Source organism: Symphodus melops, assembly GCF_947650265.1.
Source record: "Symphodus melops genome assembly, chromosome: 7".
NCBI lineage: Eukaryota > Metazoa > Chordata > Actinopteri > Labriformes > Labridae > Symphodus > Symphodus melops.
In genome coordinates this window covers 13,188,551-13,210,565 of record NC_136697.1, presented here as the reverse complement: position 1 = coordinate 13,210,565, position 22,015 = coordinate 13,188,551, and the positions used below count along the sequence as shown (strand labels likewise).

General features: G+C 37.9%; 3 protein-coding genes across 3 annotated transcripts; 2 read left to right on the top strand and 1 right to left on the bottom strand.

Moving 5' to 3' along the window:
* Positions 1-7,515: 7,515 nt before the first annotated feature.
* rps28 (ribosomal protein S28) lies at positions 7,516-9,953 on the bottom strand. The gene is made up of 4 exons (XM_079347682.1): positions 9,870-9,953; positions 9,531-9,578; positions 8,732-8,854; positions 7,516-7,634 (listed from the first exon to the last, which is right to left on the bottom strand). Exons 1-3 carry the CDS (start codon positions 9,906-9,908, stop codon positions 8,732-8,734), a joined length of 210 nt encoding a protein of 69 aa, XP_079203808.1. The 5' UTR covers positions 9,909-9,953; the 3' UTR covers positions 7,516-7,634.
* LOC306826384 (potassium voltage-gated channel subfamily V member 2) lies at positions 8,814-17,637 on the top strand (the record flags this gene model as incomplete). Its single annotated transcript, XM_079347681.1, has 5 exons — positions 8,814-8,889; positions 11,247-11,796; positions 11,888-12,521; positions 13,479-13,604; positions 16,045-17,637. The coding sequence occupies 5 exons, from the start codon at positions 8,814-8,816 to the stop codon at positions 16,360-16,362; spliced, it is 1,704 nt and encodes a 567-aa protein (XP_079203807.1). The 3' UTR covers positions 16,363-17,637.
* A 2,360-nt stretch (positions 17,638-19,997) lies between these two features.
* insl3 (insulin-like 3 (Leydig cell)) lies at positions 19,998-21,023 on the top strand. The gene is made up of 2 exons (XM_079348602.1): positions 19,998-20,260; positions 20,515-21,023. Exons 1-2 carry the CDS (start codon positions 20,068-20,070, stop codon positions 20,712-20,714), a joined length of 393 nt encoding a protein of 130 aa, XP_079204728.1. The 5' UTR covers positions 19,998-20,067; the 3' UTR covers positions 20,715-21,023.
* The last annotated feature ends 992 nt before the right edge of the window (positions 21,024-22,015 follow it).

Below are 22,015 nucleotides of genomic sequence, written 5' to 3'. Positions count from 1 at the left end.
AGTAATGGTGACTCTTATATTCCTCTGCGCAGGAGCACTTTCCTGGTGATCAGCAAGGAGTGCAAATGTGTGGAACTCAGTACCTGAGGAGGTGTCTAATCAACACCTACAGCTGCCAACACTAAAAGATAAGCCTGCTGTGATGTTTTGATGTTATAATAAAATGTTGTGTTGTATTAATTAATTGTATAGTAAGTGTTTGCATATATATGCAAACTTGGAGTCTCTTCTTCTCTTTTCTTCTTTTTGAAATTGTAATTTTATTGCCTTTTTCACATCATGGCCAGGCGACTACAGATGAAAACTAGCCTTTTTTTTAACCATGTGTAATCATGTCATCCTAATCATCCTAATTTGTGGATGGATCTTTGTGTTTGAATTGGAAAAGTTGTTTCACCCTCATTTCTGAGCAGTTGAACTGTTTCCCTTATTTCTCTCACTGACTCACATGTAGATATGTGTAGGCACATATGAACACTGGCATAAAGCAAACTATCACAGCTTGAAAGTTTGAATAACCTGTTTTGTTGAATACTTTTATCCAAAAATTGAACATGTCATATTCCATTACGATTTGTTTTTGTCAAATTATTTCCCAACTGTGTATCATGCATGATCTCTCATGGGTGTGTCAAAAACTCTTTTACTGCAGTTTTTTGATCATGTCCCAATCAAATAAAAAGGATGGTTATATAAACCAATGTGTCATCACTGAAAATTTATCTTGCAGTGAGGTCTTTCAGCGTCTTTCAAGCGTGTGTCGGCCATATGTCATGTTGTGCTTCAAGATGTTATCTGACCCTTTGTGAAGCTGCAAGAACAAACCTGCACACTCAAAGAGAAACAAACAGAACAGACAGAACATCAACATAACCTTTTACCCTGATAAGGTCTCAAGTATGCAACATGATGCATAAATGGAAAAACAATTAAATACAAGTCTGACGGGTGGACCAGAGATGAGCTAACTTTGATGAGGAAACTTTTGAAGCACCACCACAAAAGATGCTGCAACTTGGCAGCAGAAACAGGATTGCTTCAACAGACCTGTAGGATCAAGACATTGCCTCTGCAGCTCAATAGAAACAGGTGTGGCATTTGCATAAACAGCAAATTAAGTTTCAGTGTTGACTGTGTCTTTTTGAACTGGGGAAACCCACTTGGGCTCACATGTTTCTGGTTGTGAATTAGCAGGTGGTATTCTGAGGGGTAAGGAATTCAGTCCACAGCTTGATTCAGCAAGGACAGGACAGGAGCAGACTAAAAGATTTCAGCCAGGCTTTTGCCCCATTAACAGGAGAAGGCATCATCTGGGCTGCAGGCTGGGAATCAATCATTGTTTCTAAGTTGTATTGCATTGGCAGCATAGCCTCTTGGACTTATTTGGCTTAGCAGTTGTGTTGGCAAATGATCTAAAGGGCCATTAAGATTTCATCTTATCCTGTGGGTTCCCTGGAACCTTTAAAAGTCAGCAGCCAAGTCAATGAAGAGTGCTGTTTTGTAAAGTTCATCAAAGTCAACTTGGCCGATGATTTGTCTGTATTATCAGGTTTGAGTCATGGCAGAGGGAAAATGGTTGGAAGAGTGAAAGATGAGCAAATAACAGAATACAGGCAGGTAGGTCAAATAAAAAAAAGTAGTTAAAACACCAGTACCATGAGTACATATTAACAAGGAACAGAGCTAAGAGAACTGACAACCAAACATAAAAAAGGGTTAGGTATGTAAAGATGGGGACTCATCACCAAGGTGAACATGGGGTAAAAGGGGAATTCTAGTGAAAAAATGTTTTAATTTCCCCCCCATACTCCAGACATGTGCTAGCTAGCTAAACTGGGTGCATGCTGTTGAGGTCAGATATTCGATAGTGGCAATTATCTTTTCAATCTTTCCAACTCTGTCTTAGCAAAATTAATGATTGATTAGACTAAAGAATAAATAATGCAAAAAGAACAAAAAGGTCAATCTCAAAATGAAAAAATGGTTTCAAGGATTGTATCTACAAGAAAACATGTCTTTGTCAGTAATTGCAGCTAACAGGCATAAAATGCATGAACATAAAAGTGTTTCTTTCAGATGAACTTGACCCTTCACCTACCCTAAAGAACAGGACTTGTGCATCCATTTGATAAAGCAAGCTTGATCACATCATATTTGAGGGCCTCACTGGGGAACATTTAGGAACAATACCTGACTTTGTTATTCCACTCAGTTTACTGTCCCAATATTCATGCTTGCCTAGAGTCCACTTTTTTTCTTTTAATGTTTACCTTAAGATGCCCACTACAAAGACTCAAAAGATCTCTGTCTCTAACCCTGCTTCCAAACATGCCTCGTTATCATCAACAGCCAAGTATATGACCCTGTTTCTGGGGGATCTGCACCTGCTGTTTGTACAGTGATTTTTGTGTGCCGCAAATTGTGGGAGAACACATTAGCAGGTCTCATGCATTGCAGGGGTTGGAGCCTTCAAAAAATAAATGGATGGCTTGTTTTTCTGACCTTTGCACAATAGAGTCTTCCCCTTTTGCACTTTAGCTTACATAAAAGTAAGTTAACTTTAAGAGCACCCTTAAAGTGTTGCTTTTTGTTCAACTGTTTTTTATTTTACACAAAATGTCTTATCTTTTTTAGGGGTTGTGTTTTTTGTGTGTGTTTGAATAGCAAATCTAAAATGTCATTATTCATTATACATAATTTTATTAATGGCAAGAAACATGGATAATCTTTGGAGTGGCAAAGTGTACTTAAGTTCAATGCCCAGAGGGTCTGGAGGGGTGCACAGAGGGTGAAACAGTGTTGATGAAGAGACTGTGAGAAAAAGAAACCAACAGAGGATAGAGAAGGGGAGATGCAGAATGCCTTTTAGTTACCTCTAGGTTTATAGCCTTCGTGGCCTCCCCTCTGCGTCCTATGGGCCCCATTCGTAAATTTTGAGGTCCTTGAACCAAGTCGTAGCCACATAAATCAGAGGCCGCTCTCCCCCTTGATGCTCTATGACCTCCCTGCTGCACATCCTGTTACCCAGCATGGGAGAAAAAAACCCCACAGTATCCATCCAAGTTCCTCCAATTCCAGCAACTCCCCTCACACCAATATCACAAGATCATTTTCCGAGTTCACATGTCACTGCACAGTGTATATGTCACAGGGAGCAAAATCCGTGCAACATTTTAAAGAACTGTCATGGCCAAGACCTGTGTCTTAACGGTAATTAGTTGTTAATGGTAAATGCTACACAATCCCTTAATTGTTTAGTGTACTTTTGATTACATTGTGACATATTTCTATGTTATATATTCTTGTTTTCTCTCTTAGATTATTCGAATGAACAGGTACAAGTGTTTAAAAGGTTTAAATCATACATTAAAAATATGATCCCCTAAAATAACAATACATTGTTAAAGAGTAAAATTAGAAATGATCTGTTTTGAGTTTAAATAGTTCCCATTTCAACAGCTACAGCGTGAAACAGTCACCAAGATAAGGATGCATCAATTTTACCAAACCATAACAAGGCAAGGCAAGGCAAGTTTATTTATATAGCACTGTTCAGACACGAGGCAATTCACAGTGCTTTACAGACATAAAAACAGAAAAACATTAAAACAGAGTTTAAGGAAAGAATGCAAAATACATCATTAAAAGACGGGGATGCAGGTGAAAATACTCGATAAAGGAACAACTGTTAAAACTATTAAAAAAGGAAGAATGTGTTGCAGTAAGGCAGACAGTATATTTCTAATTGAAAGCCTGAGCGAATAACAAAGTTTTAAGGCCTGATTTAAAGGAGTTGAGTGTGCCGACAGTCCTCAGTTGTTCAGGGAGTTTGTTCCACAGTTGAGGAGCGTAGTGACTAAACGCTGCTTCACCTTGTTTGGTTCTGACTCTGGGAACACTGAGTAAACTTCTTTCTGAGGACCTGAGCGGTCTGGATGTTTCATATTCTACAAGTAGATCTGACATGTACTTAGGGCCAAGACCATTTAATGCTTTATAGACCAGTAGTAAGATTTTAAAGTCGATCCTCTGACACACAGGCAGCCAGTGCAGTGATTGAAGCACAGGTGTAATGTGCTCCACCCTCTTTGTGTTGGTGAGGACTCTGGCTGCTGCGTTCTGGATCAGCTGCAGCTGTCGGACAGATTTTTTACTAAGGCCTGTAAACACACCGTTACAATAATCCAGCCTGCTGAAAATAAAAGCATGAACAAGTTTCTCTGAATCTTGTCTGGTCAGAAAACTCTTGATTCTTGCAATATTTTTCAGATGGTAATAAGCTGATTTTGTTACCATCTTAATGTCATTGTTGAATTTGAGGTCTGAGTCCATAATCACACCAAGATTTCTGGCTTGATTTGTTGTTCTTAAGGACAGGGATTCAAGACAAGTGCTGACCTCTGACCTTTCCTCTTTAGGGCCAAAAACAATCACCTCAGTCTTTCCTGGGTTCAGTTGTAAAAAGTTCTGACACATCCACTCAGTGATTTCGTTGATGCACTTGCTCAGTGAGTATAAGGCACTATGGTCATTGTTGACACTGATATATAGAGCTGTGTGTCATCTGCATAATTATGATAGGAAACGTTGTAATATTCCATGATCTGAACGAGAGGACTGAACAGTAAGACATAAAACGGTCAAAGGTTTTTTTCTTCTTCATTATGATGAATTCTTCTTTATTTACATACATACATACATACATACACACTCCTAGTTCAGGGAGAACTTGGAGGCATGCAGATCAACAGAGAGGCCTCGGGTTCGATGTGTTTTAAAATGAAAATGTTTGTACTCCAGAGAGTGAAACAGAAGTGTTGGTAAACACACGCCCCCCGTGAGACTTGTGTGGGTGAGCCAGAGGCATGGAGAGGAGTAGAGTAATTATTACAGGAGGAGGTAACATAACACCAGGTTGTCTTCAAGTGCAGGGCTGTTTTTGACTGGTTAATAACAAACTTGGAGTCTTCCTCTTCTTTTCTTCATATGCTTTTTATATAACTTGTTTTTCCTGCTTTTTGTGTTTACGGTCAAAGTTTAGAACATGGGGGCTGTTTTCCTTGCATATTCACATTTACACACATATCTTGTCTGATTATATGCAATATTCAGGTGACTGAAAATGTTGTTTTCTCTTTCATTGACTTACTGTCTCTCTGACTTACTTAGTAAAGTTTGAGCAAGCTCTTTACTGCCCAATTTTTTTTTTTACTTTAATTTCATGAATAGCTGTCCAAAAATTTACTTGTGGCTTGTTGTCAGTTTTCCACATTGATTTCATATAATTTCTTCATTCTTTCTTGGTTAAAGCCACATCCATTTTATGCAGTTTAGAAGCCTCAAGAAGTGCAGATGCAACTCTGTCTGCAGCATAAACATGTACTGTATGTGATCATCAAGACAATGACATATAATGCACTCAAGTCAGTCTTCTGTTTGATTGTTTCTGTTTTTAAGGTTCTATGAAGTGGGGTTTTAGTGTTACCAAAGACTTAGAAGATGAGTTTTTTCTTACACAGCATTAACAGTTACTAGAGATTTACTGTGTCTTAAAAACTTTCAGAAGGAGACTCGGTCTGCAAGCAACAGCATGCAAATGTTTTTTAAAAGCAGAATCCAGCTGCACAGTTTCAAGAACTATGTAACAGTCAATATCAGTTTTCATGGTTTTTGAAGGCGGGAAAATGAGCAATACAAAGTTTAGTTTTTCATTTGTTAGATTTTCCATTAATTAAGAGCACTTACACATCATAACAGTACAGTATGCTGTGCATACATCTGTCAGTCTGAAGATATATGATATTGATTTTACAGCTAAAAGTAAATGAACCTTTCTCCACTAGTAGGTCACTGCATAGCTCTGTGTAATGTAGGTCAATGTAAAGTTAAAATAAACACGCAGCACTGAAAGATCCTCATCACAACACGTAGCTCAGACTGACATGCTTCCCTGTTCAAACAAACTGTGGGACCTTCAGGCTGGATTTCAGCCAAATACCCTAACGCAACACCATCAACTCAAGTGTTAAACCGTCAAAGTTTGCAGACCTTGATAATGTATTGTTTGCTTTCTATACTCACCCCCCTCCCACCCCCTTTAATAAATTTACCACAACATTTGAAGAATATGTTAATATATTGGTAGAGCATTTTCTAATTAGTCAAAGTTCTTACAAGTACTGCGTTTAAACACGATTGACCTGGTGAACTGTGATGGGAAAGAATTGGCCACAGAAATGTTCAAATCTTATAAATTGTGCCTAGTTTCAGCTTGGTCGTAATTTATCACGTGTATATAAAAAATTGAGACATTCATGAGTGCATGAGAATCTGGCTCTTTGTTTCAGCATCAGCACGAACTCCATGGACAACCTTTGATGCTGAGGCCATAAATCTGTTCTGCCAACAGAAGTGTTTTCAGAAAAAGCTTAGTGTGCCCAACGGCAACACATCCTAAGAATGAAGCAATGCAGCCCCTTAGGATTTCCTCTTATAATCCTCACATGTGAATTTATTTAGACAAAAGAAAACAAACATATTGAATATATAAATCCAGCTCATGCATCTTGATGTTTTCATACTGATCATCAAACAGCTGTTTGTAGAAAGTAATATCAAGCAAGACCAACTGCATTCCAGCTCCAGTAATTTAGATTGAATTTAAACTCATTTTGCAAATATTTCTTTAAATGGTTTTTGTCCATGGCTATAATAAAAGAAAACTACATTTACAAGTTAAAGGATTTGATATTTGTGATTGTGATCTTAGCATTGATTTGTGAATCAAGCAGTCACGGGAAATAACGTGTTCAATTTAAAGACTGTCCACAATCAACAAATGGGGATGCTGCCCTCTGCTGTACATAATCTGAATCAAACCCAGACTTTCAAATGAAAACACTGTAACAATAAGTTGCTTGTGTAATCAGGTTTGAAAGAAAATCAAGCAACCGTTCCCATAATGCAAACGGGCAACGTGTTGACCGTGTGCCATTTATGTTAAAAGGGAAACATCTGTAGTTCACTTTATCATCCTTTAGCACTGCTCAACATGGCATTATCTTAGTCTTTAACCACTTGTTTATATTTAATGTTTAACTTTGTACACAGAGCAGTCTACCGAAGTTAAAATCCTGAAATATGATAGTTAAGATCATAACTTAAATGTCTGTTTGATGCTTGAGATCAGCTCAAATTACTTTTTGTCAGACTCACGTTTTGCTGGTTTGAACAAAACAGGGATTTCGTCTTCATTCTCCAGTTTTCTTACTTTCTATACATTCAGGAAATGTATTTGGGTGTAAACATGTTGAGTGTGTATGTCACTATATTGTGATATCACCTTGCAAAAAGAGAGAAAGCATTTGGACATCTGTGCTGTCAATCCTCTCCCGTTTATCTTCTCAAGGACTGAAGACTAGAGTAAGTTCACAGCTGATCTTCAATAAATGTTACTCCATTTTAATAATTGTAAAAAAAGTCAATACATCTTATCAATAACCACAGGATATAGAATTCCATCTTATCATCCAAATTTATTTCAAAACATCTGAAGTGAGGTTTAGGACATTCCCATTTAACTGATGGCGTCTCCTCAATGTTGTTGGATCTGCACTTCACAGCTTCAGCGGGAACTGAGAAGAGAAGACTAAGTCAGACCACACCTCAAAATTAATTAAACTTCACAGCAAAAAAACAAACAACAAAACTACTAACAGTCTGTGTGCAATTGAATAAAAGAAAATAAATGATTTCAAATCATTTAGAACCTGATTTAATAGTTAAACAGGTTTATCTCACTTAGTATTAGCAAGCCAACATACAGTTTATTGAAGTACAGGTTTCTGACAAATGAACTGCTGGTTCGACTGTCCTCTGCCCTTTGATGCACGTCTACCCCACTCCCTCAACTGAACTTTACTAATTACAAGGTGACACATTGTATTTAAGTCAAATTTAATTGATTTCATATGCCTGTTTGAAGGTATGGGAGCAGGGTCCAAAATAAGCACCTGTCACTCTCCAAATGTGGGTAAAATAAGTGTGTTGTGCCATTGACAGCTGGTCCAATCACTACAAAACCTATTGCTAGTAAATGACCATTTTCGTCCATGTCACTGGTGAGTCATTAAATTACGTGGCACTATGATTGACCCTTACTGTCCACCATTGGTTTAGGCATGCCTTCCATGATTGACAAACAGCTCTGTTTGCGAGAGTCTGCTTTCACACTGGTGGCAGTGCTGCGCCTGAATTGATGCAAGTTACAAAGAGAGTAACTTGTAGTTGGCAGACAGTTTCCTCTGCTTAACAACTGTAGTGATGTCAGTATTGAAATGCTATGCTACATTTAAATGCCAATATAACAACGCAAGGGTTCAACTGAGCAGGGTTCAGCTTCTAAATTGTGAGCTCATTTACTACTCTATACTTGTTATCATAAAAACACACCATAGCTAGTTAAAATGGTTTAACAAACCAAAATAACTAACCAAAAAGTACAAAATCCACCTCCTTGATGAGGTGTACCTTTATTTTCTCACATTTCCTGGCTTAAATTAACTCTTTTAAAAAGGCATTCCCTGCCGGGTCATAAACCAACTTGTGGGCTCAAAGTTAGATTTAGAGCCCAGACCCTGTACAGGAGCTCAAACAGGATTCTTAAATTGCTGATTGTTTCTGCCTGGACATATAATTTTAACACCTTTTTGGGTATGTTCCCCACTCTTACCTATCGCAGCCTCCTGGCTTCTCTTTCAGACTCCAGAAGTGTCAGCACATCTCCCTCTCTGACTGGGCCCTTCACGTTCCTGATGATGGACCGGTTGCTGTCGTCCATGAACTCAACGCGGACCTGCAAGACCAAAAATCTGCATGACACTAATACAAGTAGTCCCTTTTATATATTAACAGGAATCAGGCCGTCACTCTGATGAAAGCTAAACTGTCAAAGAGAGTCTCTGTAAAATTAACCCTAGTACTAAAACTGTCAATGTGAATGTACAGATATTTAATTTAAATGACCTACACACTTTATAATGTAAATACTGTAAAGAAAGTAGCCCATCTATACTTCATTGTTTGGCACTACTTTAGTCTTGTACATATTAATCTTTAATTACCCATTTATAGGTTTAGTTTATATTTAATGTTTACTTTGTACAGAGAGAGCAGTCTACTGAAGTTAAAATCCTTGTGTCTTAAACCAACCTGGCCAATAAAGCCGATTCTGACTCGTACTGCTCAACTCTTAGATTAACTTATACCATCAAAGTTGCTGAATGTTAAATCATAAGAGTTGAATTACTCTTTGATCATTTTAAATCATAAGAGATCAATTCTCAACATGACACGTTTGTCTGAAATAAAAATCTGTCTTTGATAAAGATCTCAGCGATATAAAAACACGAATTTAATATACATAAAACACACGTGTAAGAATAAAGAGGTGGATGTGTTGAAGCCCTTTCGTGTATGTAGGAAAGGAAAATAGTTAGCATTTTTTTTTCAGGTTAGCATTATTAGCATACCTGTGTACATTGTCCCTGGGATCCAGTTCTTCCGAGTACCCTGGTGACCTGAAAAAAAGACAAAAAGTTAAGACTTGTCAAAAAATAAGCTTTTTGTCAGAATGCTAACCGCAGAATGGACCACACCGGTCCAAGGCCGTGTAATGGTGAACCAGCTCGCACACTACGAGATGGTCCTCCATGATGGACGCACGAGAGCTCCCGAGCAGTAAGACAGCCAGGGCGCTTAATAGTATCACTTAACTTAAATATTTAAGTGCCATATCAGTCATGTATTGGTATTGTAGCTGTCGATACACAAATGTATGATTATTTTCACCATTAAATAAGTTTTCTTACTCTTGCGAGCTTGATCGGCTGCACGCGGCTGGCGTCCATGTTGTCAGGTTAGACCGGAAAGGAAATCACGTGGTTCACGGCCGGAATATAAGGCAAATCTAATGCTTCGTTTTATTTATTTTTTTCAATTTTGTTTTCAATATAATACTGTTAGAAAAGAACACAGTACAGTAAATTAATAAAATGAATCGAAATACCAATTCTTAAAATTAAAGTTAATTCTAGTAAAACCACTTCCTTTCCCGGCGAATGGTTAATTGTGAAAATCAATGGGTGGGACCATAGTGGGTGGGACATAGATGGAGAATGGAGAATGGAGAATAAGCCTGTGTCACCTTTGCCATGGCATAAAGTTTATAGTTTGTAGTTTGGAATAATACAGCACATTTTATCTGTTTTGTTCTAACGCGGGTTTTACAACTAAATCCTGCATCCTGCAATTCATTACACAATTGTTTTATTTGTCATTTGATTTGATTCTCTGTAAAACAGTTCGTAGGCCTACATAACTACTTGCAAATCACGATAGATTGTAAGAAATTTGGGCCAACTTTATAGTGTTGGCACAAAAAATAAATAAAAATTGACCTCACTTGTCCAATGAAGTGGTTGATTTTAGGAGTGGGCACATTACTGTTTGTTGCCCATTGAAATTATCACAGTTCAGGCCTACTCTATTTATACATTTCTGTTCTTCCAAATTAATTAAAACTTTGTGAAACCCTCAGTCATTGTTGTTTTTTCCCCAGTAAAATCTACAAGAAATTATACTGTGACTTTATTCAGACTTCTGTTTATTATGTTTTAAAATGGACAAAAGGACACAATTATTGATGTCAAAACATAAAAGTCAAATAAGGATTTAATAAATAAGATAGAGAGTGGGAATGTTATAAATGTATTTATAGAAAATCAAAAAGCTATATTCTGGTAATATAACTGAAAATATATTACAGATATTATATTAAATATTGTTAAAGTATTTAAAAAGCCCTCCACATGCCTTGTTAGGGATGCAAATGTCATCACACCACTCTCTCTGCCTTGCCTTGTCTCTCAGCCCTCAAAGCCGTAAATCACATTGCTAATCCTTGTGAACAGTATTTTTAACTTGCGTTAGGACTGAAAGGACTGCAATAGGATTAGAGAATCAGTAAAGAGGCTGAATCCCTAACTCATGCCGTTGATCTTCTTGCACGCTGAGGCATAGAAAGCACGGTAGCGCTTTCCTTATCTTTATTTCAACCAGGAAGCATTTTTTAGAGGGCAGTATTCAGCCTGATGGATATCTTATGGAATATTCTCTTTATTGCTTCTGACTGACTGATCTGAACTTTGCTCAAAAACTTTTTTTTTATCCTTTGTTCATCTTTCAAGGAGCTTACATAATGGAGTCTGTGAAGCCCAGGTTAAAAGTGCTGAAAAAGCGTCGCTCCAGTCTTTTTGCAACGATAAAACGTGAGATGAGTTTTTCACAGAGCATTGAAGAACAGGAGGGTGAATTCCCCTTTTCACAGGACAGCTCTGTGAAAGCATGGACATCTATGGACAACCTCGACAAACCTGAAGAAAAAAAGAAGGGAAAGAAAACTCAGAGCAAAGACCTTCCAAATCCAAGACAATCGAACATTGTCAACCTGAACATTGGTGGAAAGGTATTTCACATCCCAAAGCATCTGGTCCTTAAACACCCAAAGACAAGGATTGGAGTCCTTGCCCTCTGTAATGATCCGGTCAAGCGGCTGACGCTCTGTGATGATTACAACGTTCAGAACAATGAGTTCTTTTTTGACAGGGACCCCATGTTTTTCCACTACATCTTCCACTTTTACTGCAGTAATGTCCTATGGGTGATGGACAGTCTCTGTCCAGTAAACTTTGAGGAAGAGTTGTCGTTCTGGGGGCTTAAACTGAAGGACACTCCAAGGTGTGCTGTAGTTGTTAAAGTATTAATGTCTTGCTTAGTCTGTTGCTGTTTGTTTATCTTCGGCAATCATTTACCTTCTTCTTCCTCTCAGGTGCTGCCGAATACTGTTTGAGGAGAAAGTCGATGACATCAGAGATCAGCTGAAGGTCAACCAGGAGCTGATCGACGAGATTAAGCCTCACCAAGATGATGAGGGATATAAGAACATGTTTCTTGGAGGGATTCGAAAAATTCTCTGGGACTTGATGGAGAATCCTTACTCTTCCCTGTCAGCCAAAGCCTTTGCTGTGTTTTCAAGTCTCTTTGTGCTCATATCTATTGTTGCCATGACAATGAACACAGTAAAAGAACTCAGGGATTACAAATTAGCTGGCAGAACCTACATGGAGTGGATAGAGATTAGTTCCATCCTTTTCTTTACTATGGAATACTTTTTGCGGTTATTAACCACATCCAACATCAAACATTTTGTGAAGAGTGCACTAAACTTTGTGGATGTGGTGGCTGTTATGCCCTACTTTGTTCAGCTAATTTTTGAAGCATTTGTTTTAGATTCAGAAGACGTCAGCTCAAAAGAAGATCTGAAGACTATGACGAGAGTCAGTAAAGTCAGCAAAGTTCTCAAGGTGGTCAAGCTGATGCGCATCTTCCGTATCTTGAAGCTTGCTCGTCACTCCACAGGCATGAGGGCATTTGGGTTTACCATCAGGCAGTGCTCTGAGCAGGTATGGAGGGATTTCAAGCAATAAAATCAGTAAATCTGCCACTCCCCCTATTTAAGCTTGGGTTAACACTACTTAAAATAAATACTATAGCATTATTGTATCATGTTACTGTTTTTATATGGAAAATTGTCAGTGGTCAGAATGAACCCACCTTTAGTTATCACAAACTGAGCCAACTCTACCTCCAGATTTTTGTTTGAAGGCCTGAACTTTCCTGTAGATTTTTTGTCTCAGTGCTCTCATCATACATGTTCAGATGAGCAAGCAGCTGCTTTTTTCAATCAGAAGATATATATTAGCTGCTAAATAGGTAACATTTACACTGATGAGCAAGAAGAGTATAAACAGAGCCAAAAGAACAGTTTTTTCATTGAACAGGTTTTTTATGAAGTGCAATTTTTGCTTCACATCTATCTGCTTAAAGGTTTCATAGCAACTTTCATAGGTGATAAGTACCCTGCACGAAGGTGTAAACTCAAATTTTGCTTAAAAATTATTTCTCAATTTCTGTCATATTATACACAGGATCATAAAGCTTGGCATCAGTTTTGGGTTACCATTGTTTTTTGCTTACATCCATGGTAATACAAGGCTACAAGACGCTCTTTGGCCCCTAACATTTAAAGGACAACCAAATATTTGGAATAACACTCTAAAAATGTTATAATCGAACTCAGATACCAGAGTATCTTTGTTTATGTTGTCAAAAATCTCCATTCCCCCTGTGCTGCCATCTGCAGTGAAACAGTGTTTTAAATCATTATTCTGATTGTGGGTCATCCAAATCCATACATAGTCAAATTGAGTGGAAATACACAAAATGGGTTTGTACGACCAGGGTGTTTTGATACAACAAAATTTGTCATGTGACCTGTGACCTGAGATTTATAAAGTAGAGATTTATATTAATATTAAAACAAGACTGCTGTTGACTTGTTCTCCTCTGTTATCATTCAGGTGTGCTGCCTCTTCCTGTTTATTGCCATGGGCATCTTCACCTTCTCTGCTCTGATGCACTCTGTTGAAGTGGATCAGCCTGGGACCCCTTTCAGCAGCATACCAGATGCTTGGTGGTGGGCTGCGGTGAGTAGGATACACTTCTAATTTCAAGTTCGGATGCCTTTTTTGGTGTCTTGACTATATTCCTGGCATATACATATATATATACAATAGGAATTGTCATGACGAAAGATGGAATTGGATCACGATAGGTGCATAATAACCTTTATTTACAACATGGGAACAAAGCTCAATTAAAGGTTTAAACTCAATTTAATATTCCTAAAAAATCCAGGAAACACTTGCTTCTCATTATTAATGATAAAAACAATGTTGCACTGCATTTAGAGGGTGTGACCCTGTCTTTTTTTCCCCAACAAACTAAAACTCTTCCGGATCAATTAACCTTGCTAAGCTGTTCCTCTTGACTGTGTTAGAATTGTATGTGTGTTTGTGTGGCAAGGGTCATTATGATCAAGCAGTGAGGGTCATTTTGGTTGACAAGGATTAGGCCTCCCAGCAATTGCACTGACTGCCTGTCAAGTCAAATGTGCACAGTGCAAGACACAGTAGTTGTTGCAATACCAGAGAATGAATTTGGCTATAACATAAAGTGATATCAATGTCTGAAGTGGGAAAATTAGCCTGTTTAGTGAACATGTTTCACACTGTCAGACAGGCCTTTAGAATTAAGTTTATTGCTGTAACAGATGTTTAAAGCTGATGGCTATAGAGCTGTCTAATGAAAATCAACTGCTGCCTTCTTTCAACTGAAGAAATGGTAAACATACATTTTATGGTCTCCACACAAATTTATTATGTTGGGAGTTTCTATTTCTTATTGTATTAAACTTGTAAATCAAAGGAAACAGGTTTAAAAGTTTTGGGAATATTTCCTTTAAAAAAGGGAATAAGTGCATTGTCCAAAATGCCAAACCACAATGTTTTTTATTAGTGGAGATTAGTAGACTAGAGTCTTTTGATTTGCAATGCTTTTCTGAAAACATCTTCTGACCAACAAAGAACATATATTTACAGTGTGCAGTACACAATGGAGCTATATTAGAACCAGCATGCTCCAAGACTACAATTCGTAATTTTATATTGGATGACAAACTTTGGAAAGAGTTAAGATTAAGTTATTATTTTCCCCTGAATATTATTGTTTTTCAGAAAACAATCCTCAAGACAGACTTTGTTTGCTTCATTTTGGTTTACAAGTATCTTCTAAACCAAAACCATCAGCCTGTTCCCTGTGTTTTTTGCTCTCTCATTTAGGGACATTTGGTTTCATTTATCTGGTGGCAGCTGTTAACTTATATGTGTTTAATCCCCTCTAATACCGTGTAATGCGTCTCCTTTGTGGCCAGACGCTGTGATTGCACTCCAGAGATAGAAAGTGTCGCAATTCATTCTTCAAAGATTGATCTATTTTATTTACAACTCGTGGCACAAAACACATGATCTGTAGAAAACATTTTATGATAGGATTCTTAAGAAGCCATGGGTTGTTTTGGAGTGGACATTGGGTCCATCTGGAGAAATCTTTCTATAATATCTGATTGAGTGTCAATACAGAAATACTGACACGGAAGCCATTTTTCTCTAACATGATGGAAGCTCCAGACAGTGCTGTTATACTGTTGTAATGTTAAGTCTTTAGACTGGAAATTGTAGGAGGCAAGTCACTCTGACAGTCAATGTCATTTCTATATAGTTCTTGTTTGATTGATAGGTATTTAATATTTGTTAAACATAACTAATAGTGGAAATTGGCAAGGAAAAAGAGAAGATGTTCAAGTTTTCCGGTAGATAAAATTAGCTGTTTTCTGATGGTAGCTTTAGTGGCTATCGTATATTGCTTACACAAATTAGGTCTGTTTATACCTTCCCAATTGTATCATATGTTATTTAGAAAAGTATCTTAGCATTCAACTCCCTGCTAGCTAATGGTAACATTAGCTTAGAGGTAGCTGGATGTTGGCTGATGGTAGCTAATTGGTTATAAAATATGTTGTTTTAACTTGATATATGCAACTTTTTTAAAGGACAGAATTTCCCTGAAAATTGCCAAAGTTGCTATTACACTCTCCTCAAAGCGTAAATTAAAGTCAGACACTTTGATGATAGATTTTAAATTCCCAGACTCCTATCAGGTGCGTTTACAAATCAACCTCACCCAACCCCACATGGAAATTTAATTGGAGGTTGGCACATGACTCACCCCAGAACTGTAAGCATTGTTTTAGAAATATTATGCATGTTTGAATCCATAGACTGTAGTTAACATGAATGTAATTTCAGTAAAGTCACCTATTGGCTTTAGAAGCAAATTTTAAAGCCCATCGATGGCTGCGGTCAATTCATTTCAATTCAAAAGATGTTATCTGTCCCCCGGGGTCATATTGGAAATGGTGTCTTAAACTAACTTTAGGTCAAACTAGTAACAGATATGTTTTAGAATGGATGTGTAGAAAATAGGTTATGAGAGTTAAGAGCTCACTTTCTTCTTTTCCCCCTCCAGGTGAGTATCTCTACTGTTGGCTATGGAGATGTTGTCCCCATCTCCTATCTTGGCCGCTGTGTTGCATTTGGCTGCATCTCCTTTGGAATCATCCTCAATGGCATGCCCATTTCCATCCTGTTTAACAAGTTTTCTGACTACTACGCCAAACTCAAGGAACAGGAGTACAACGTTTCAAACACAGAGCGCTCCTTCCAGCTTAAAAAGCGTTTTAGGCGCAAGTTTGATAACTGCTTCGAACCTCAGTTGGAGGAGTCTGATGATGAGATTAACTATCGGCCCAGCTGGAGGGAAACTATTCACGAGAACGAGGACTGAGTGATGAAGCTGTCAACTTGCAATCTTTCTTACCCCAAATGGCCTTATCACCCATGGGTCTACAGAGTGTAAGACCCGATCTGCCTCCAATTCTGTGTGTATGTGATGTAAGACAAACAAGCAAAGGGTGAAATGGAGGCAGCAGTAAGTTGAGATAAGCTACTGTATAAGCCTCAGCTTTACAGGAGGTATGGCTTGCACACTATGGATGATGACTCCTTAGTCAAATGGACCACTCACTTCCACTGGACTGCTTTTTCTCTGTTTCCATATAACTCTGAATAAACTGAAGTAGATTTTTGACACAAGGAGGACAAGTAGTTTTTATTATTTAAAGGGAAAACAATGCTTTTGAATCATTGTTTTCATTGGAAGTGCTATTAAAGAACTATCTTGCACAACTACCTGGTTGACAGCGACATAGTCGCACACAAGATGTCTTCTGTATAAGTCTTGTTCTGTGCCAGCACGTTATAAACATCCTAAAGCGCAACTGTTGACCTCTAAGGAAATACAAATTAATAGCAATTAAAGTCTCTCACATTTGTGAGCAATAAAAAACATCATCAGTGCAAACTTGTCTTGCTGTCAACAAAGTGGTATTATTCTTAAAAAATCACTCCAGTCTCTCAGCATGCTCTTGACTACACCAAAGTAGTTGAAGAGACGCTGCACTGATGTGTCAATGGAGATCAAGCCTGTGAGTGTAATTTTGTTGTCAAGGATTACCAGGACTTGCGCTTGCGCCTCCCGCCTGGTCAGACAAGGGCAGGAGTCAATCATGTCCGGTGCTATTTTGGTGGCACAGGGAATCAGGATTGCACAATCAGCTTATTTAAATTCTTACAAACTACTTATTATATTAGTTAAACAATTTGTTACCAATTTTCTGGTATATCCTCATAAGAAAGGGAAAGAGCATTGATATGTTTACAAGTCATACAAGGTTAACAGTGCTTATAATAGCTATTAGACACGTCTGTATTTAGCACCATCCCTCCAAGCAGTGAGATGATCTTGATGTTCTTGGCCCTTAGATGTCAGGATCAAGCACTTCCTGCACTGTCCCTGGACTACACCACTGTATTTAGCTTTTTCTCTAAGACCATTAAACCAATTCCTTGTTCTGTGCAACAACTCACGAAAGACTGCATATTTATGATGGAACAAAGTATAATCTCATCCCAAGCTAACAGCTTGTATGCATGGATAACTGTAACCCAATGCATGTGATGAGAAGTGCATCGTTTAATATGTGCAAAAAAATGTGACAAAGGAAGAACAAATCATGAAATGTATTGAATTTACCAACATTTATTATTTCACTCATTAAAAACATTCATCTATTGCACAGTGGCTGTAAATAAATATTTGTGTGTGTATATAAGATGTATTTTACTGTTGTGTGTATAAAAACTATAATCAAAAAAGCAACAAGCTGGGAAAAAATGTGTTATGTATATGAACTTATGGATTTGTTCTAAATACCATTTGAGATCTCTTACTAAATTAGAAATATCTGTGTTGCATTGCACTCTTTATTATGACAGTTCACCCACATTTCTTAAAAAAATACGGAAAGGCTCAATGTCTATATCTATTAACAGACACTTGGGTCACTTTTTTCAGAGGGCACGCTGATGCCTGTCTAATAGCATTACAGTATAAGGTAATGGGAGAGATGCCAGAGTGGTTTAATGGTGTCGTCAGCATCAATTAAACCTCAAGAGGACAGAAAGAATCTGGCAGTGTTGTGTGAGTCAGCCAGCCAGACAGACCTGAATGGACAGGAATAGAAGAAGGACATCAGGAAAAGATCTCCAAGACAGGCAGACAGGCAGGCAGGCAGGCAGGCAGGCAGACAGGCAGGCAGGCAGGCAGGCAGGCAGGCAGGCAGGCAGGCAGGCAGGCAGGCAGGCAGGCAGGCAGGCAGGCAGGCAGGCAGGCAGGCATTCACATAAAATGTTGGGAACTAACATCTTTCCCTTAGAACAACCAACAACTTTGGCACATTTTAGACTTAATTATATATTTAATATCCTTCTAGATAGTTGTTGGTATTATTATACTGTTTGGGTAGAGTCCCGGAAAACTTTTCTTGTTCTGCTGTTAATTTGATGCTTACATTGCAAATGCTGGCGCAATCTGGAGGGTGGTGTTTGGGACATCGGCCTGCCCAATCTGAACCCAACAGGTGTTTTATGGTGTACTTCCTTGTCAGTTATACATTTCCAAAACACAACACAATGCTTCAAAATGGGTGATTCATAAGTATACCTGGTACCAGAACACCAAAAGATCAATGACAGACTTTGTTGTTGACTCATTAGTGACTGTATCTCAGATCATAAATAGAGCAGAGCTTTTAACTTGATGATATGATGTAGATGGCAGAGGATGCCAGGCAGACCAGATGCATGTATGGACAAATACCTCAAGAGGGACACAATCTATAAATATGCAACAATATGCAGCATGAAATATGATTTGATGCTGGGCAGCTTAAAGTAATTTGTATCATATCAGGTTTTTCTTTAAAACTCAAAACAAAACTGAAAAAACCACCAGGAACTGGAATAAGATTCCTCCATTTCAGAAATACTATGAAGCTAATTTGCATGTTTAATTACAGTGAGCCTGGAGTGCCACACAACAAGGGGAAAATCAAGTGTACAAATAAACAACAACACAATTACAAAGCAGAGAACATAACCATAAGACAGTTGACAGAGGATTTTTTTTGTTTGAGTCAGTGGTATAGTCAGTGTTAGAACTAACAAATGTTATAATGAGCCAGATAAACCTATTTGAGTTCATCATCAGGGGTTTCTTATTGAAATAAAAAAAGAGAGAGAAATGTAAGGCTGAGGTTTTTAATCCAATACCCTACTGCCACAATGGGCATTGGCATTACAGGTTAAAATATCTAGCATAGCCAGTAGTTCATTCAAGATATACCATCTTTCATATAAGACCTCAATGCATCACTTGTGAAACAGTCCACTATGGCTCTGTTATACAATCTCACTCTTGCCTGGAGTGACCATGTGTGTGACTGCTTCTATCAATGTCCTTGACATTTTTTCGTTGTTGCACAATGTTCCAGTTAAGCGTCATCACTCAACATATGTCAAGATAAGGTGTAGAAGAAAATCCTATTGAATGAAAATGTGAATTATGTTGTTTTGATAATTTCCAAAAAATATAATTTGATGCTTTGATCATATCTGGCGATAAAGGACATCATTGAGAAAATGAATGCAGATAAGCTGGGCATAGGAACTGCTCAATGTCTATTGTGAGTTTTTATGTTTAACTTTTAGACACAGACTTCTTTTGTTTGTTTTTTATTCTCATTGACCAAAACAATTCATTCACCTTTCTTTCGTTATAGCTCTTGTTTTTTTAGGGCTGAGTTGTAGATCTCTGTCAGGCCAGGTGTATTTTATCTCTGTGAGAGTTTCAGCCTTGACGAACATTTGCATCATTATGATGCTAAGCTTAAGATCAGGACATGCTTTTCTTTCGTCAAGGTTGAATACATATTCCAAATATGTGGTGTAAGCATATATGAGTGTAACCCGCAAACTATATAAACCCTTTCATGTTTAAAACACAAGTCAGCTCACAGTCCAACCGCTCGTCTCTTCATCCAGTCAGTTGCTTTGCTTACTGATAAACCGAGGAGCAGAAACATATAATACAATGTCTCCTGAAAAGTGTTTGGTGTCTCTGATGCTGATGCTGGTGGCTGCAGGGTGTGTGGTTCATGCCCAGGAGAGGATTAAGATGTGTGGGAGAGAGCTGATACGTCTGGCTGTTTCATCCTGTGGTAACTCTCGACTAAGAAGGAGTCTCATGGATGAAGAACTTGAGCAGAATCAGTATTCTTCTTTTTGTAAGTACTTTGCGTTGCTTATTCAAACATCCATGCATTGATTTGGAGCTTTTGCTTTGGTAAACAATACATACCATAAATAGATATTAAAGGTATTTAGCATTTTTAACTGTTAATGACCTTTATGCTTAATCATTTGTTAAATGCATACATATAATAGAAATGGCACCATTTATTTTCAGAAAAAGTTTAAAGCATAAACGGCACAATTTCAGTGTTTAGATATCACATTTCTTTCCACCTCCTCTTCTCAGGGAATGAGGACGCCTCCGCAGAGGTGCACCATGAGACAATCCCAACCTCTGGAGAGTCTGAAGTTAGGGAGAAGGCGATGTTCCCCGTGGCTCCACACTGGTACCCCTTGTCTTCTCGGATCAGACGAAGCTCTGTAAAAATATCTGACATTTGCTGTGAGAAAGGATGCAGCATGAAAGAACTGATACAGTTTTGTTAGACATATCGTAAACACCGTCTCAAAACGTTTTATGGGCTGGATGATTGTTTAAAGGGACTTTTACCGAGTAATATCTACTGTAAGAAGATAATTTGCTTGACTTTCATCGATGTATCAGTCTGTTAAACTGAACACTTTAGTTATAGATTCATCATATTTAATAAATTATTTACAATGCCACACTGCAGTACGAAAGATGAGATCAGAATGCTGCTCAGATTTTTTTAATGAATGTAATTTATTCTGTTATTGTGGAACACATTTATTTTCAACCCTCAAACTACCCTGTAATAAAGCTTTTGAAAAGTATTAATCACTGTAACTCCTCAGTTGTTGATGCTCTGAAACGATGCAAAGATAAACAAGCATGCAGGTTTACACTAGAAACACAATTTCTGTTGCAGTCATAGGTTGAAAGACAAGGAGGAGGACCCAAATGCATGTAAAAACAAAAAAAATGTATTTAAACAAAAGGCATACACACACGCACACTTACTCAAATAAAAAATCCAACATGCCCAAAAAAACAAAAGCAGTGGGAGTCAAACTACAGAATACCAACAGACTACACATAACACACAATAAACTGACACAGAGAGGAAGGAACACAGAGACTAAAGAGACACAGGGGTAATCAAACACAGGTGAAACTGGTTACACAGGTGAGGACAATCAGCGCAATCAGACAGGCGGAAAGACCACAAGGCACAAAGAACACAAGACCAGAAACGCTGAGGACAACTACAAAGTAAAACCAGACACTGAATACACAACCTAAACAACATATTACAAAATAAAATAGGAAACACTTGAGACTAGACTAAAAAACACTAAACACCAAACTGGGAACCTTAACAAAAGTAAAACAGGAAATAATATTACAGACAACATAGAAGATCACAAGTAACACGCAGGGAAACACAATAGGGAAAAAACAAGTACAAAAACAAGACAGGATATCATGACAATTTCTCTAATATAGAACCAACATAGTCCTCTGCAAATTAAGATTGAGCATCAACGAAGTTGTGCAGCTTGCAAGACTGTTATTGATAATAAAAGTAATAATAAAATGCTCTGACATGTGCAGAAGCACACATAACAACACAGCATGAGAACCCAAATAAAAACAAAACAAAACAAAAACATGACAACAAAGTAACCTACGGATGAGACACCAAACCAAAGCCAAAAAACCCCAGACCAACATCAGAACCAAAAACCATGAAAAATTCAGGCAACATAAGACTCTAGGAAATTTTTAAATAGAATCCTTTTAATGATAGAGTCAGAAATCGGGG

Excerpts from the sequence above, each read along its gene's own strand:
- rps28 (XM_079347682.1), bottom strand. The coding sequence starts at position 9,908 with ATGGACGCCAGCCGCGTGCAGCCGATCAAGCTCGCAAGA. Across the intron at positions 9,579-9,869 it reads AGCCGATCAAGCTCGCAAGA|GTCACCAGGGTACTCGGAAG; the intron begins GTAAGAAAACTT and ends TCTTTTTTTCAG. Across the intron at positions 8,855-9,530 it reads CCCAGGGACAATGTACACAG|GTCCGCGTTGAGTTCATGGA; the intron begins GTATGCTAATAA and ends TTGGTCTTGCAG.
- insl3 (XM_079348602.1), top strand. The coding sequence starts at position 20,068 with ATGTCTCCTGAAAAGTGTTTGGTGTCTCTGATGCTGATGCTGGTGGCT. Across the intron at positions 20,261-20,514 it reads GAATCAGTATTCTTCTTTTT|GGAATGAGGACGCCTCCGCA; the intron begins GTAAGTACTTTG and ends TCCTCTTCTCAG.